This window comes from Teleopsis dalmanni, chromosome 2 (genome assembly GCF_002237135.1).
Source record: "Teleopsis dalmanni isolate 2A chromosome 2, ASM223713v2, whole genome shotgun sequence".
NCBI lineage: Eukaryota > Metazoa > Arthropoda > Insecta > Diptera > Diopsidae > Teleopsis > Teleopsis dalmanni.
The window spans coordinates 145,984,314-145,999,803 of NC_051847.1; the positions used below are offsets into that span (position 1 = coordinate 145,984,314).

At 26.9% G+C, this 15,490-nt stretch overlaps 1 protein-coding gene and 1 long non-coding RNA gene across 3 annotated transcripts in view; both read right to left on the reverse strand.

The window, feature by feature from the left end:
• Positions 1-48: 48 nt before the first annotated feature.
• LOC119684848 (thialysine N-epsilon-acetyltransferase) lies at positions 49-7,195 on the reverse strand. 2 transcript variants are annotated; one of them, XM_038098979.1, is made up of 4 exons: positions 7,023-7,195; positions 2,340-2,385; positions 1,247-1,334; positions 49-416 (listed from the first exon to the last, which is right to left on the reverse strand). In XM_038098979.1, the coding sequence occupies exons 1-4, from the start codon at positions 7,092-7,094 to the stop codon at positions 110-112; spliced, it is 513 nt and encodes a 170-aa protein (XP_037954907.1). In that variant the 5' UTR covers positions 7,095-7,195; the 3' UTR covers positions 49-109. The 2 variants fall into 2 exon arrangements, with proteins under 2 accessions (XP_037954907.1, XP_037954906.1); XM_038098978.1 differs by lacking the exons at positions 49-416; positions 1,247-1,334; positions 2,340-2,385 and adding exons at positions 4,791-5,191; positions 5,253-5,343; positions 5,411-5,462.
• A 6,144-nt stretch (positions 7,196-13,339) lies between these two features.
• Positions 13,340-15,490, reverse strand: part of LOC119678512 — a 141,996-nt gene continuing 139,845 nt past the window's right edge. Inside the window, exons 4-5 of the long non-coding RNA XR_005252338.1 lie at positions 14,329-14,503; positions 13,340-14,257 (exon numbers count right to left, since the gene is read on the reverse strand). This is a non-coding gene — a long non-coding RNA (uncharacterized LOC119678512). The remainder of the gene's footprint in view (positions 14,258-14,328; positions 14,504-15,490) is intronic.

Below are 15,490 nucleotides of genomic sequence, written 5' to 3' on the forward strand. Positions count from 1 at the left end.
ATTGTTTTATTATATATTGTTATATCAAATATATTATTGTTAGTGTATTACTATTATCATTATTAAAAAAATTAATATGTAAATTTATTTAATAAATTATTTCTACATTTCATAGTGTTTCTGTAAGAATTTGTAATTGATTTTGCGGTACGGTGTAGCAAAGCCATTCCTCAGCCTCCGTCAAATTGATGGCACCATTTTTTTCAAAACATTTTCGTGAAGGAAATGTTGATTTTACATGAAAATCAAGACGTTTGCAGTTATAAAATTTTGCTTTAGCTGCCACATTTCGAAATAAAAATGTTCCAGCGTTAATGCCACGATATTCTGGACGTACATAAAGATATTCCAGAAAATAGGTTCGTCCTTGCCATGTAGAATATGAAAAGTAACAAATAGCGTATCCAATGGCTATACTGTAAATAGAGGTAAATTTTTTTTGTTTTTTTTTATCATTTTTTTTTCTATTTTATAATTTTTTATTACTTTTTTTGCAATTTTTTGTTTTTGTTTATAATTTTCTATTTATTTTAAAATATGATTTATTTTTAAAAGTGAATATGAGTATGAATATGAATCATCTTCATAATTATTGTAATTGTCATCATCATATCACCATCATTCTGATCAGTGGATTGAACCTTAGTCATTTTAAGGTGCCTCCCTAATTTACTTATATCACTCGCTAATGTCTGCCAGTCGCTCGTAATATTGTTTATAATATTTTTATTTACCCGCATTCTTAGTTGGATTTTTATTCTTCAGGATTGTACTTTAAAAATGTTGTTAAGTGTATTCTTCTGACGCATCTGTGAGCTCTATATATCTCTCTCTCATATCTCATATAGTATCTGTAAGTACTTCTGATAATTTATTTTAGATTTTAGTTCTATTCGGTCATATCGCATCGCCTTTTGCAGTGTGATATTATAAAATAAATATTGTTTTAATATAACTTTATCTATTGGTTTAGTATTCCTTGTAATTTAAAAGCCTGCTATCTTTGCCTGCACAGGCAGTTGATCTTGGCTTAAATCCTTTTCGATGGTTATTAATTTTTTTTGAATATCAAAAATATTAATGGGAATATTTTAATGTATATAAATGCGAGTTCGAATATTATTGTATAAATATATGAATATATGAAAGCTGATATAAGACTATATAGATATATGAATATTTATTGGTTATATATTATTAAATATGTATATATTATCAATTTTTAAAATACAAGTGCAATACATACGGTTCTGAGCCTTCAGGTTTTTCAATTTCTAATATATAAATATGACACCGTTCATCACCTCCTGCAAGACCAGACTCCTTAATTAAACCTATGATAATTAATATTTATAGTTTAGTAAAAAATATCTTGATGTTCATTTTGATATATATAAAATATGCATAATATAATATAAAATAAATTTAATAAAAAACATATATAATAAAAACTATATATAATAAAAAATATATAAAATATAAATAATATAAAATATATATAATGTAAAATATATATAATATTAAAGATATATAATATAAAATATATAATATAATATAAAATATTTATAATATTTTTATTATTAAACTTAAATCGAATTTGAATTAAAATAGCTAATATTTATTATAAACTATTATAAAATTATTATAAAAAATTGATTTTGTTTGTACGCTCATTAAATAGATTCTTATATATATTTTAATTATTTATATATTTATTATTATTAGTGTTCATTTATTATTAAATATTTATTAATCTATTATTTAAATGAAATTCACATTACGTTACATTACATTAGAGTATATGAGAGAAGCACTCGCAAAAATTAGCGGTGGTTTCTGAAACTGGATCCGATTATATACTGTTTTTATTTTCTATATTTACATAATGCTTATCTCAATATTATATTTATTTTCTTTTATTTACACTTAAGTTCGCCACTTGTGTTATTGTTTTCTGTTTATTAGACTCCCCAAGGATTAAAAGGATTTTCAAGCCAGGTTTTAGAAACAGTGATGTATTCAGACTAAGTGTTTTTTGTTTACAGTTTATGGAAATAAAATTGTTTTGGTTTTATTCTAAATATATTTAAAAAAAGTTAAAACATTCATTGTTTTCAATGATATACTTATATAATATACTTAACATATAATATTTATATACTTAATATACTTAACAATCATGTAGCCGTACTCTCTCATGTATACCTATATAGAAATTTTGTATTACAGTATGATCATTTACAAAATAGTGTGTTTAAGAACTTAAAACTAAAAAAAATAGTTTATAAAGTATTAACTAATTTATTAAATTTCTTATATAACTATATATATATATTTACCTTCTTCAGTTACTGTTGGAGCATTATTTTCAAATTCAAGTAGATCCTGAAATCAAAACAAAGTTTTAATTTATAAACTTTAATACATTTTACACACACAATCATATATATATATATATTACTTTTTTAAATATCTAAATTTCTACATTTATTTAATAAATGTTTTAAGAAAGAAGACATTGGTCAAGAAATAAAAAAGACAGAAAACAATAATTGCAGAGATCTTTTACAGATACCTTTTGTGAACTTATTTTGTTTCCGCTTTGTTAGTGCAGTTAGTTAGCATTCTCTTTGGCATTCCGCTTTTTTAGCGCAGTTAGTTAGCATTTTCGTTCTCTGTTTTAGTATTGCTAGCAAGCAGTTGTTCTTTTTTAAGAAATTACTTCGGGCACTTCGGCTACTGCTTATTTTCGAATTATATGAAAAGTTATATTATATTGAAAAATTTTTAAAAGAGGTTTCCTACAGAATATTTATTTCATTTTTATTTCGTGTTTTTAGTGCACTTGACTAATACTTTTCCAGTTTTTATTTTATTTTCTTTTTTTTTTTTCAATATTTTGTTTTTTTAGTACTGCTACCTGTCTCTTTAACATAAGTTTAGTTTAATAGAGTACTGAATGGTTACATGAACAAAGGAACTGAAAAGGTTTTGTAAACGTTTATGTTCACGTCCCACTAGTCTACCTATACCATCAAATTATTTTTTCTCTAACTAACTGTGGCGATACTAAAGAATATAAATTAATTTGACAGGGTAATCCATACACAGTTCAACATTTTTAATTTATTTATTAATAATTTTAGTAAATTATGACAATCTTACAGGTGCTTAGCTGGGACCATGTTGTTTTTTAAATTACAATTGGATTAGATTATGCTTGTGATCTAAAGGATCTACTTAAACATATTGGTCTATTGTGTATAAAACAAAACTCAAAAGGTTTAAAAACCATCCTAAACCTTTGGAAACCTCTCCACAACTGTGTCACGAATGATTGAAAAAGATTCAATCTTCTAGCATGGTCATGTTAATTTTTTTTAATCCACTTATTTTTTTACAATCTGCCAGGTATGAATGACAATAAGTAATATATATTAACATGAATCGTAATAATAGTTATTACGATCTAAAAAAAGAAAGGCGCGATTGGACTATATATCACTGGACATATTATATAATATATAATTAAATACATATATAATTAAAATAGAAATGTGTGACCTACATATACATACATATTTAAAACGTCTCTCGATGTTTTTCTTTTTAGCCTTGTAAAAGTGCTAGAGGGGGACATCAGGTGTGTAACCAGTGGGTTTGGATGCATATATATGCGATGAGCGTAATTCTATGTAATTCGTGATATTTCTTCCTTGATTGTCGGAACACGTAGTTCTTTATGCAGCTGTTCATTCGTTACATACCAAGGTGCATTTGTGATCATTTGTAGTGTTTTAGATTGAAAACGCTGGATAATTGTTTGAGTCTGCTGCAGTACCCCATAATTGGGCTTTATAACTTCATATACCTAGGTTTTAGTACAGTTTTGTATATAAGCAGCTTATTGTCTAGTGACAGTTTAGAATTTCCTCAGAAATTTCAAACTGTTCCGGCTGAGGAACCAAAATATATTTTCGCAATTCGAGGCCCAAGGCTTTACGCTTATTAAATATGTGTGGTTTCCAAGTTAGTTTACTATTCAGATGTATGCCCAAGTATTTTTTTTCGACAGCTTGTGGTAATTGAGTATTGTTTATTAAGACAAGCGGGCACGTAGAACGTTTTGTAATAAATGTTACTTGGACAGATTTTGACTTATGTCAATTAGAGTACCGGATTTCTTCTAAACAGAACGTAGTCAATGTATAATAGTTTGCATAATATCAACAATATGTTTAGATTTTTTAGGAGTTTCGATTCCGAGTGATTACTTGTAATTTGATGCGTCTAAACGTCGAAATTTCGTTTAGAAATGTGCAATCAAATTTGAATGTAAATTGGACTGAATTCACAGGCTTTGAAGTTTGACTGCCTGATAGTATGTGTATATTCCTATTATATATATTATTCACTTCCAGAAAAGATATAGCTTCCAGAATAATAATCACCTCCGGTTGAAAAACACTGAAATTATCAGAAAGCCTATAAGTATATTTATTCAGTCCCTTTGAGAAAACTCCACTGCCTACACCACTACTTGTTTTAGAGCTGGCGGTAGAAATGATCTGTCTCCTAAAGAGGAAACTTCTCTTTATTAAGCAATATACTTAGAAAATGAGGCTTCTCTAAATATTGAGTATATGAAATATATGTGTACGATTCTTATTTTTGGGACGCTCAGGTTGGATAACGAATTTAAGCAGAGTCGCTTATTCTGAGCAACTTTTTTTACTATGTTATGTTGACATTATCGTAAATAAAAAACATTATTATAGAGATATAAGTACTTTTTATTAGAAAAACTTTATTCCATAATACTTTATATTAGCCATATATACATATTGCATCATAAATAGCAGTAAGCGAACTTAATAAATATTATAATTTCCTTGCTAAAGCTTCAATTTGTGGTTCCGTTAAACGGTAAAAATGTAAGTCCTTAGTTTCAGTTGAATTTATGGCACCCATTTTTTGATAAAATTTTCGAGCTGGATTCCAAGCTAATACATGAAAATCCATGCTATCACTATTGTATTCTTTAGCTTTTGAAGCAATTTTTCGAAACAAATAAGCTCCAGCACCAATGCCACGATATTGTGGACGTACATAAAGATCTTCTAGAAAATATGTACGTATAGATTGAAACATTGAGAAGGCGAAAAAACAAATGGAATAACCAATAGGTATACTGAAAATGCAGAAAAAATTTAAACCTTTTAATTTATATATGGACTTTATTAAAAACTCACGTTTCTGATTTATTAACACCTTTTTCAAGTTCTAAAATATAAATATGGCAATATTCTTTGCCACCACTAAGTCCCGAATCACGTATTAAATCTTTAATGTGTATATATATTTATATGTTATTTTAGGGAATCTCTTTGTATTTATTGGATATATTTACCCTCCTCAGTAAGTTCTGGGCCATCACTCATTTCTTCAAAATCTGCTAATTCCTGTAGTAAATTGAATATACGAGTATTTATATCAAATTCAGAACAAGTTTTTAGTAAACATTTAACAATAGTAATTATTTTATAATATTTTTCATATTTACTAAAATAATTAATTTAGACCTTGAGGATGTCTGGGTTAAAATTTGCTTTCAAAGAAATTCTAGAAAGCCATCGGAAAAGTACCTAATAAATTCAATTTTTCCCAATTTCTGTATATCATTTTATCATTTAATTGATTTTAAATGATTGATTAAAATGATTTCTATTAATTTCCAAATCAGAAAATTATTATTCTATTACTCTAATATATATATATACTAATTATAAATAAATAAATCAATATATTATACTATTTGTACATAATATATATCACACTACGACGTAAGAGATCGCAGGAGATATAAATGTATAGAAATTATTGTCACGACGAATGAACTAGTTGTTGTTGTTGTTGTTGTTGTGATAACCCGTTGGGATCTACAGGGCAGATAACATGAAAGGAATTACATGTATGACATGTATATCAAACTTTTCTGCCAAACTAGATCAGTTTTACAGGTTAAAATAAAATAACTGAGATAAAAAGCCGTATAGAAATATACCAAAGAGTTGTGAAAAAGAAGTTTCCTAATAGTATATTTCTACTGGCTTCGTTAGACCAATTAACTTACTTGAGATTGCTTGAATTACATGAATCTCAAGTAAGTTAACTGGTCTATCGAAGTCAGTGGACTGGTCTATCATACTATAAGTCGCCCATTCAAATAACTCAAATGGTATAGATTTTGAATCAAACATATGGCATAATTATACAAAAAAAATCCTATATACCATACTTAATAAGTAAATTAAAGTAAATTAGTTTTCTGAGAAGTTGGTTGTTATTATTTGAATCAGTCAGCAGTTAATCATGACTGTATTATTCACTGAGTTGAAATTATTTATAAATTAGAATAATATGTAGAACGGTTGAAAATTTCAACCATGCTAGAAAATAGTCACAGCAATTCAAACCCTCCTTTTTAGAAATAGAATTTTTTTCTCAGTTTATTTTTCCAGTACAATCACTATAATTTTTTAACCAATAAGCTTAGTACTAAAAATGAATAAAATAATCCAAAGCTGTTTTACAAAATGTTGACAATGCATAAAATTTTTTATATAGAGTTTCAACTCAATTTTTTATGCGAAATTAATGTTTATGCTAGGGTATTCGTGTGAAACTGCATCAGGAACCAAAAATAAAGTCAAATTTTTCATAAAAAAACCATATACCGCTGTTATTAAAAATTTTTTTATAGCGGCATAATTTTAAACATTTAATAGACTTAATCAAAATGTATGTGATTGGCTAATAAAGATTTTTATGTTTCTCATAAACTGTTATTACCGGTTATATGTGTAGCGACTTTATTATTCTTGACATCAATTTTCAATATTTTCAATATGTGATTGGCTAATAAAGATTTTTATGTTTCTCATAAACTGTTATTACCGGTTATATGTGTAGCGACTTTATTATTCTTGATATCAATTTTCAATATTTACGAAATAACTCACCTGTATCATTTCGCGAACTGGCTTCATGTCATCGATTTCTGCCCGCCGAAAAATAAATTTATGTTCTTCCATTTTTTGTAATACTTTTTTAAATTTTATAATAATTTTATAATGTTTAGTAACAAATAAAAATCACTTGTGGCACTTGAACTTCTAAACATATGAAATGCACCAAGCAATTCAATCTCAAATTAGTCAAATGTCATAAATTTGGTCGAATGACATTTGGTTATTACTTTAATAAACTGACGGTAGATGGCATGAATATGAATTCAAATTTCAATAATGTTGATAAAAATGACAGCAGATGGCAGTCATAAGCAATTAATTTAAAAAAATTATTTTGTGATCAGAATATATATATTTTAATATATAACATATTTTAATATATAATAATAATTAAGATATTTTTCTAATTTTTCAAATACAAATTGGTACAGTGACAATTTAGCGATTTTTATTTATGAAAGATTATTAATACATATTATAACATTATTTAAATTTAAAAAACAGTTTATATATAATACAACGTAATTCTACAGCCGATTTATCAATTTATATTTTATTTTATTTTATTTATATAAAGTATTATTTAAAATTGTAATAAATATTTATAGGATATAAATATATCATCAAGAAACATAAATCCTGCCCACGCACAGACACTTTTTTATAAGTTAAAAAATTTGCTTTATATAGTTTACTAAAGTAAACTATATATAATATAAACTTACTATATATAAACTTACTAAAGTAAACTATATACTTCGAAAATTTTTAACAATTTTTAGTAATCAAATTGGTTTTCGACATAATTTTTTGGTTGTTATTCTTTTTGATTAAATTATTTTGATCCAGTTAGCTGGCGTTTTTTTTCCTAAAACTTGAAATAGATTTACTAATCGAATAGCTTACATACTTTCAAAGTATTCGACACAAATACTAAATAAAATAATTAATAAATTATAAAATAAAATAAAATAAATATTTTATATTAATAAAATAATAAATAAAAAAATTGTTTACGAATAATTGAATATAAGAAATAATTCCAAGACCATTGATGATGGATATTTGCCAATACTCGAAACAGCTGTATGGTTAGCCAAAGATTCAATTAATTAAAATAATATAAAAATAATAATTTTTATTGTTGTAGTTCACTACTTTTCGAAACCTCTCTACTAAATATGTTAGTTTTTATTAAATATAATAGTCACTTCCGTCTTAAACTGACGTTAAATTACAACTTTTATCAAGAAGAAATTATAGCAATTCATTTTCTAAAAGCTTTATACTATTCTATAAAACACTTTTAGTATTTCATTACCTTCTAGCTTGATTCTACTTCATAGAAGAATCTACGAAATTCATATCACTCAATAGACCAATGGTTAGGTTAGCCTTAAAGGGCGTATGTTGCCATTTAAGTGTGGAGTTGTCCACTTATACTAGCCACTAGCCATACTACAATAACTACACTACACTAGCCATAGTGCTACACTAGTCATAGATTCTAATATAACTTAATGCGTCCGTTTATCGTGTTTAATTTATTTGATTTTCAAATAGAGTTAACGAGATCTGATAATTTTTCTTGGGTGTATTCTGCCAGTTCTATAAATAAAGGGCCTTACACTACAGCTTTTGTAGATATAGAAAATGATTGATAATTGCCACTTTCTCCTCATCATAACAACTCTTGTACCAAGGTGTGTGTGCCAAGGTTGAAGTAATAATGCAAAAGCACAGTGGTTTGTTATCCTAACCAAGGCTATAGGGTATTATTGACATAATTTTTGTGATTACAAACAGAACAGTATTTACAGTTTTTTTTTACCAATATTATATAAAACTGCAACGGAAAAGATTTTTATATTGTTGTAATAGAGATAGGTATTGATTAAAGAGCATCGTGCTCGTTCCTCTAAATATCTGCATGATAAAGAACTTTATTTAGAATTACTTTTGAACTTCTTACCAATGACTTAATATTTTGCCCTCAATCTTGAATTATGCTGGATAATTAATCTGTTTAATCTGTTTGATTTAAAATATATATAGCAAACCATACTCCTCTGTTCTAGGGGTTATGTTCAGTCAACATTTTTTTGTGTTACCAAACACATGAATTATGAATAGTCTTATTGTTTTATTGCAGAATAAAAGCAGGCATATATTGCAACACTTTGTGTTAATTTATTAACTAAACTTATAACAATTTTCTTAAACATCAAGATAGAAAGAAGACTTATCGAAATTTTTATATAATTATTGCTTTTTAATAGAAAAGAATTTTATTTTGTTATTGACAAAAATAATTTAGGATTATAAAAAGGAAATTTTGTAAAAAAATGTGAAGCAAATATTTATTTTAAATATTATTTAAATTCTAAACTTGATTTGTTGTGATATTTTTGGCTTAGATCTATCAGTACACTTTTCATCTGATATAAAATATAAACCGTTGCGGTGTCAGTGCCAGTTTGAGAGCATAAACATTAGCGACATTCTCATCAATAATAAATCTAATTTTTCGTTATCGCTAAATACTTTCAGTAAACATGAATGACCTTTTTCACTATGAAGTCATTCTGTTTTTAAACCGCATAAATTGAGAAATAACATAAATTTCCATTTAACAAAATCAATAAAAAAATCCTTATCGCTTCCACAAAATAAGAGTTGCAGCTACAAGCGATTATGACTTGTAAGAAATACCAATAAAATTGATCAGGACTGCAGATCGAGATTGGGATAGGAATGAGCAGAGCATATGTAGATAGATAGATAGTACCGAGCAGTGATAATGCAATGTAAATAATCATTTCTGTAAAGAACATACACACAAACTATAGTAATGCAAGACGTACACACACTTGTGGATTGAAGTGTCACTTCGCAGCAAAGTGTTGAATATAAGGCGTTTCTCTTATCAGTCACAGAATACTTATAAGTTTGCCTTAATAAAATTATTGTAAATGATTCTTTTTAATTTTATTTATTTTGTGTTTAATTTAAAAAAAAAAATATATTTTTTTAATTTTACATACAATATAAAATAATTTAAGAATTTATTTTTTATCACTCTTCAACATACATCGCTTGACTTTCATTGCTGGTAGCAGCTACAATGATTTGCATATGCATAATCTCTCTTCTGAGACTCAGGCTGATTCTGAGTCTGGTCTATGTAAGTGTGTTCCTGATAAAAAAATGCAGTCTCTTGACAACTAAACTATGTCGGAAAATTATTATATTGATATACATATACAAAATGTCACATATAAATTCTGTAACTTGATCGAAATAAACGGTTTTATGGCAAAAAAGTCAGATAAACAAATAAATACTGATCATAGAACACAACTTTAAAGACTTTTTAGAGAGCAATATAATTTTTTTGTTATTTCTTCATTTCATTTTATATTATTTTAAAATAATTAAAAGTACGATTTACCACAATTGCAGAAAACGTTTAATTTAGACAACAGGCAATGTAAATGGTGAAGTTGCATATTAATGAAAAAAATGGATAGTATAGTACATAACACAGTGTGTCAAATCAGAGAATAATAACTGGAATCTCTTGAGTTTATAATTTTCAATTGAAGTCACTCTGAACTCAGCGGATTTCGATAGTAAAATTTTACAAAATATTTTTGATGATTTTTTACTGTCCTTATGAGTATGTAAATGATTTTTTGTTACTAAATTATTATAAAAAATTTTGCTGCGATAATAGTTGTTTTGTTGTAGTAGGGATAGAGGCTATTACCTCAAAAAGTGTTACATAAGTGCTGTTTTTATTTATTACATACTCGGTTTTAAGGTTCTGCAAATAGGTATCTCATTCAAAAGCAACCTTATATGTCCTAATGATTCATTAACTTTCATAGTGAAATGTCTTAATTTATCATAGGAGTTATTCAGTTGTCTCTTTATCTTCCTTTCTGTAGGTTCAGTAAATCATAAATTCAAAGAAAGACCCCAAATTTTTTGTACCTATGAAGAAAAATTAAACAATGACATTTCAGCACTTCAACAAACTTTTTTTTCTATGCTTATCCATTTTTCGAAGAAAAGTTGGTATAACAAATTCTTCGAATTAATTTACAGGACATAAGTATTCGGTATTGACCGCGTGGTTAAATAATAGGGTCAGTCAAACTAGAACTATGTCGTCCATTGCTATAATATTGATTTCCTTTTATTCGTTCTAATTGAATACTAACCTTCTTGAGTTTTTACTTTCAGATATTGCGAGTTTGAGTAAGAATTCTCCAGTGCCACATTTTGTTTTCTTCTTTTTTATATTGTAGTAATTTTAAATGGACATATTTAACATTTTTAAAACGTAATATTTCAATTGAGTTATAAGAGTTTATACTCAAAAATGTTCGGTTGACTCACAATCCTAATTTCAGACTGTTTTCATTTTTTTTTGGTTTTGTGGTTACTTACTGCATATATTCAAATATGTGTAACAAACTAAAAACAACTAAATTCTTTTAAAATCACTAATATAAATTTATGATTTTGATTATAATAAATTCACCAGAATTTCAAAATAAGTTGTGCTAAAAAAACTATAAAGTTTGACAGGCTCGAGTTATAAGTCTGGCACTTGCAGTCCAACAAATTATATACGGACTATAAACTATTTAAGTGAAAATTCGAATATTTCCTAAGATCAATGATAATGAGTACTTGGCAATACTCGAAACAGAGTTGCATGGTCAGCCAAATTTCAATAAATTAATGAAATTTTTTTGTTGTTTCTTTGTTACTGTTCGAACCCTTCTAACAAATAAAAAATTACTTTTGTCAATATTAGGGGCTCCAATCGAATAAGGCACTCTTAAAACTAAAGTGTAGTTGTTTAAGTAAAATGGGTCTTGGGTTTGAAGGCAGTATTATTGGTTTTTGTAAATTTCGTAATTCAGTGAATTTAATAAACGTAATTTAAATAGAAGAAGCAACGTCATTGTTCTATTAAAGTTTCACAAAGAAAAGTGTTTCTAATGGTTTAATATTAAACCAAAAAAATTATCATTGAAATTTGGAACACGCGACTACTGTAAGACAGAATAAGGTTATCGTCGGATTTGTTGAACAGAGTCACTTTTCTAAGTTCACCCAGATTAAAAAAGAGCTTTAAATACCATAAGATCCACTATAAGAAGGCAATCAATCTCTGCTAAATTAAAAGTTGGATATCCAAGAATACTGTAATTATAAAACCAGTTCATTAATCGAATTGGCTCAATTTTGCTTAGAATTTCGGTGATGATTAAATAAAGGTTATTCAATTGGTTTAAAATAAAAAAAAGTAGCACAATAGATATACTCTCAATAACTCAACGCTGAAACAGTGAAACAAATATAAGTATAATGCTTTCAGGCTGCTTTTCCTTTAATGGTGTTGGGTGTCTTAAATGATAAAAGGGATAAGTCTGTACTTCTATACTTATGTTACAATAAGCATTTAGTTTATAATTAACAAGATGTATTATGTTGCAATATATCATTTTGGATTACTTCCTTGCATCTATACTTTATTATATGATGATTTAGAAATTGTTGGCAGACCTTCACATTTCATTGTCATTAGTGGGTTTAACGACTCTTACACTATTTTAACAACACTATTTTAGTCGATTGGACTACGACGCAATGATTGTGACGTTCTCATAGGATTAATTTTATTATTATGAAACCATTGCTCTACCCTATCATCTTAAATTAGTCTCTATGTTGCCCATTGCTTAACAGAATTAATTAAATACAAAAATAATAAATTAATATCATATATTTATTATTATGTATATCATATATGATTATTCTTTTTTCTATTCTATTTTCATGACATTGATTTTAAACGTTTGTTTTGACGAAAGTGACTAAATTCTTAAAATGAACTATTATTTTTTATAGAGAGGTTTTTATCAAACAGCAGTGAAATTGGATCAACAAAAATTTTTAAAGCTTAGACTCAGTGTTCATTAGCCAACTGATCTACGGACTCTGAGTTTCAAATTTGCAAGGGCGCGAGTTCAACTCTTAGTACTTGCAGTCTCAAAAATTTATTAACGAATAATTAAATATAAGAAGTAATTCCAAAACCACTAATGATAGGTATTTGGCAATATTCGAAACAGCTGTATGATCAGCCAAAATTTCATTTAATAACAAATAATAAAACTAAAAAATGTTTCATTTTCTGATTTATATTTATTATATTTATCTTTATATATATGTATATGTATATTTATTATATTTATCTTTATATATATATTATACTAAGATCTGAATTTTATACTTTTATCTAACATTTTAAAATGAATATTGAAATATTCTTTATGACCTAGCACAAGTTCTAACATAACATCAATGTACTTTATAAAACTTCATTTAATGAAACAAATTATGAATTATATATGTAAATATATTGTGTGTGTTTATGTTCCTTATCAGCATTGCAGTATCGGCATTGGTACTACAATCGCTGTTCGAACTCAGCCTCCATAAACAAATCTCTCCACGGATTCCAATTGCGAACCGATCTCATCCAGTTTTTATGTTCTTTATGCCTTTTCAAAAAATTATCGCAAATGTGCAGAATGAGCTCTTTAATTGTAGGCGGTGTTTTTTTCTTCTTATCAAAAACTTCAGCTAAAACATAAACTGCTCGTCTATCCTAAATGAACATTTGAAATTCTATGCTTATCTTTGCAAACCATATTTTGAATAAAATTAAAAAAAATATATACATATAAGAAAATAATAAAATAAAACTTATCAATAGGAAACCCCTAACAAATGACGTTTCGACAAAATCTTAAAATGTTCATTGCTACTTAAATTGAGTACTGCGAACATGAGTTATCATGATTATTACATGTTTTCAAAACAGAGTTTTGTCTACTGCCAGACAAAACTCTGTTGTGCTGTTATCTCTCACCCAGACTCAGCCAGTTTCAGTCTCAGTCTCAGTCAATCCAACACATGATTCTTTTCATGAGTTTGTTTACCTTGTTTCCTAACTGTGCACATTCATTCATTCATTATTGTTTTGTTGAATTTTTTCTTTGAAATTCTTTCTTTTATCAGAGTGTTTGCAATATTTTTATCACTTCATGTGACGTCACATACGTTACCATTCTGCCTGATAGTAGTACGGTAGTTGACCGGCGTCATTGGCCTAGTAAGAAATTCAAGTCAAGTCAGCAGAACTGAAATGAAAACAAAAAATTGTTGATTAGAAAAGTTTATCGCATTTTTGTTATCGAATATTTTTGTTTACTTTTAACTTTTTTTCTATTATTTATTTTTAATTTTTTAAATATATTTGCAGGCGTTTATAGACTCACTGGCGTCTTTTTGGTTTTTGTTTAGTTTGTTTTTATCAATTTCACAAGGCCAGTAATGATATGTGATCCATTTCAAAGGTTCGTGGGATACGAATACGGTGAGTTAATCTATAATTAGAAAAAATTTAAAATTAAAAAAATTTTAATTAAAATTTTAAAATATAATTTTTAAAGTACAATTAGATTGATAATTTATAGAGAGGGATTTGAAAAGTAGTGAACTATAACAACCAAAAATCTTTTTTTTTATATAGTTTTAATTAATAGAATTTTTGGCTGAGCAAACATTTGTTTCGATTATTCCCAAATACCTATTATTAGTGGTCTTAAAATTATTTTGATATTTGTTTGTTGAGTATTTGTTATTTGTTGAGTACTATGGGCTGAACTCTTGTCCTGCCAAACTTGAAGTTCAGAGTCAGTGTTAATTGGTCTACTGTTCCGAAGCCGTACTTTTTTTGTTAATTTGCTTTGAAAGTTCATTAACAAATTCACTTGCTGTGTTATATTAGAACGAAATCATAAACCCATTGTAAAATAATTAAATTAATTATATTATATTTTTAATTGTTAAATTTCAATACTATTCTTTTTAATTTTTATTAATTTAAGTATACTTATTTGAAACAGACACTCTATATAATTCTCCAACTAACTGTTAAAGTCCGGTAGATTTACTTTCTAAAACAAACCTTAGAATCGGATTTTTTTAAGTGTGCAACTTCAACTTACTGTACTGATTATCTTCAAAATATTACTAAAGAACTTTTCTCATAATTTTTTTTTATTTTTGAAGCAACCAAAATTCACACAGCGCTAGCTCTAGGGAATATAATCCCTGAGAGGGTCATGAAATTGGTCGTTTTTTAGAAATGTTAGCTGATGCGTTATCGTGATGTAGAAACTATAGACTTTCTAAAAGAAGACCAGACTATGAAGACCATAAAAGAATGTTTGAAAATTTGTGAAAAGTGAAACTATATTTCAGTATACAATTTAACAGTTGCCACTTGCCAAGTCATCTAAAGAATAACAGTTTAAACCTTTTTTCTGGTTTATAAAGTAAATTAACCAAACATTTTCAGTGATTTACCT

Bases quoted from the DNA above. Each gene is read 5' to 3' on its own strand.
- LOC119684848 (XM_038098978.1), bottom strand. From the start codon at position 7,094: ATGGAAGAACATAAATTTATTTTTCGGCGGGCAGAAATCGATGACATG. The intron at 5,463-7,022 runs GTGAGTTATTTC...AATTTACTACAG, and splicing joins CAGTTCGCGAAATGATACAG to GAATTAGCAGATTTTGAAGA. The intron at 5,344-5,410 runs GTAAATATATCC...TACACATTAAAG, and splicing joins CCCAGAACTTACTGAGGAGG to ATTTAATACGTGATTCGGGA.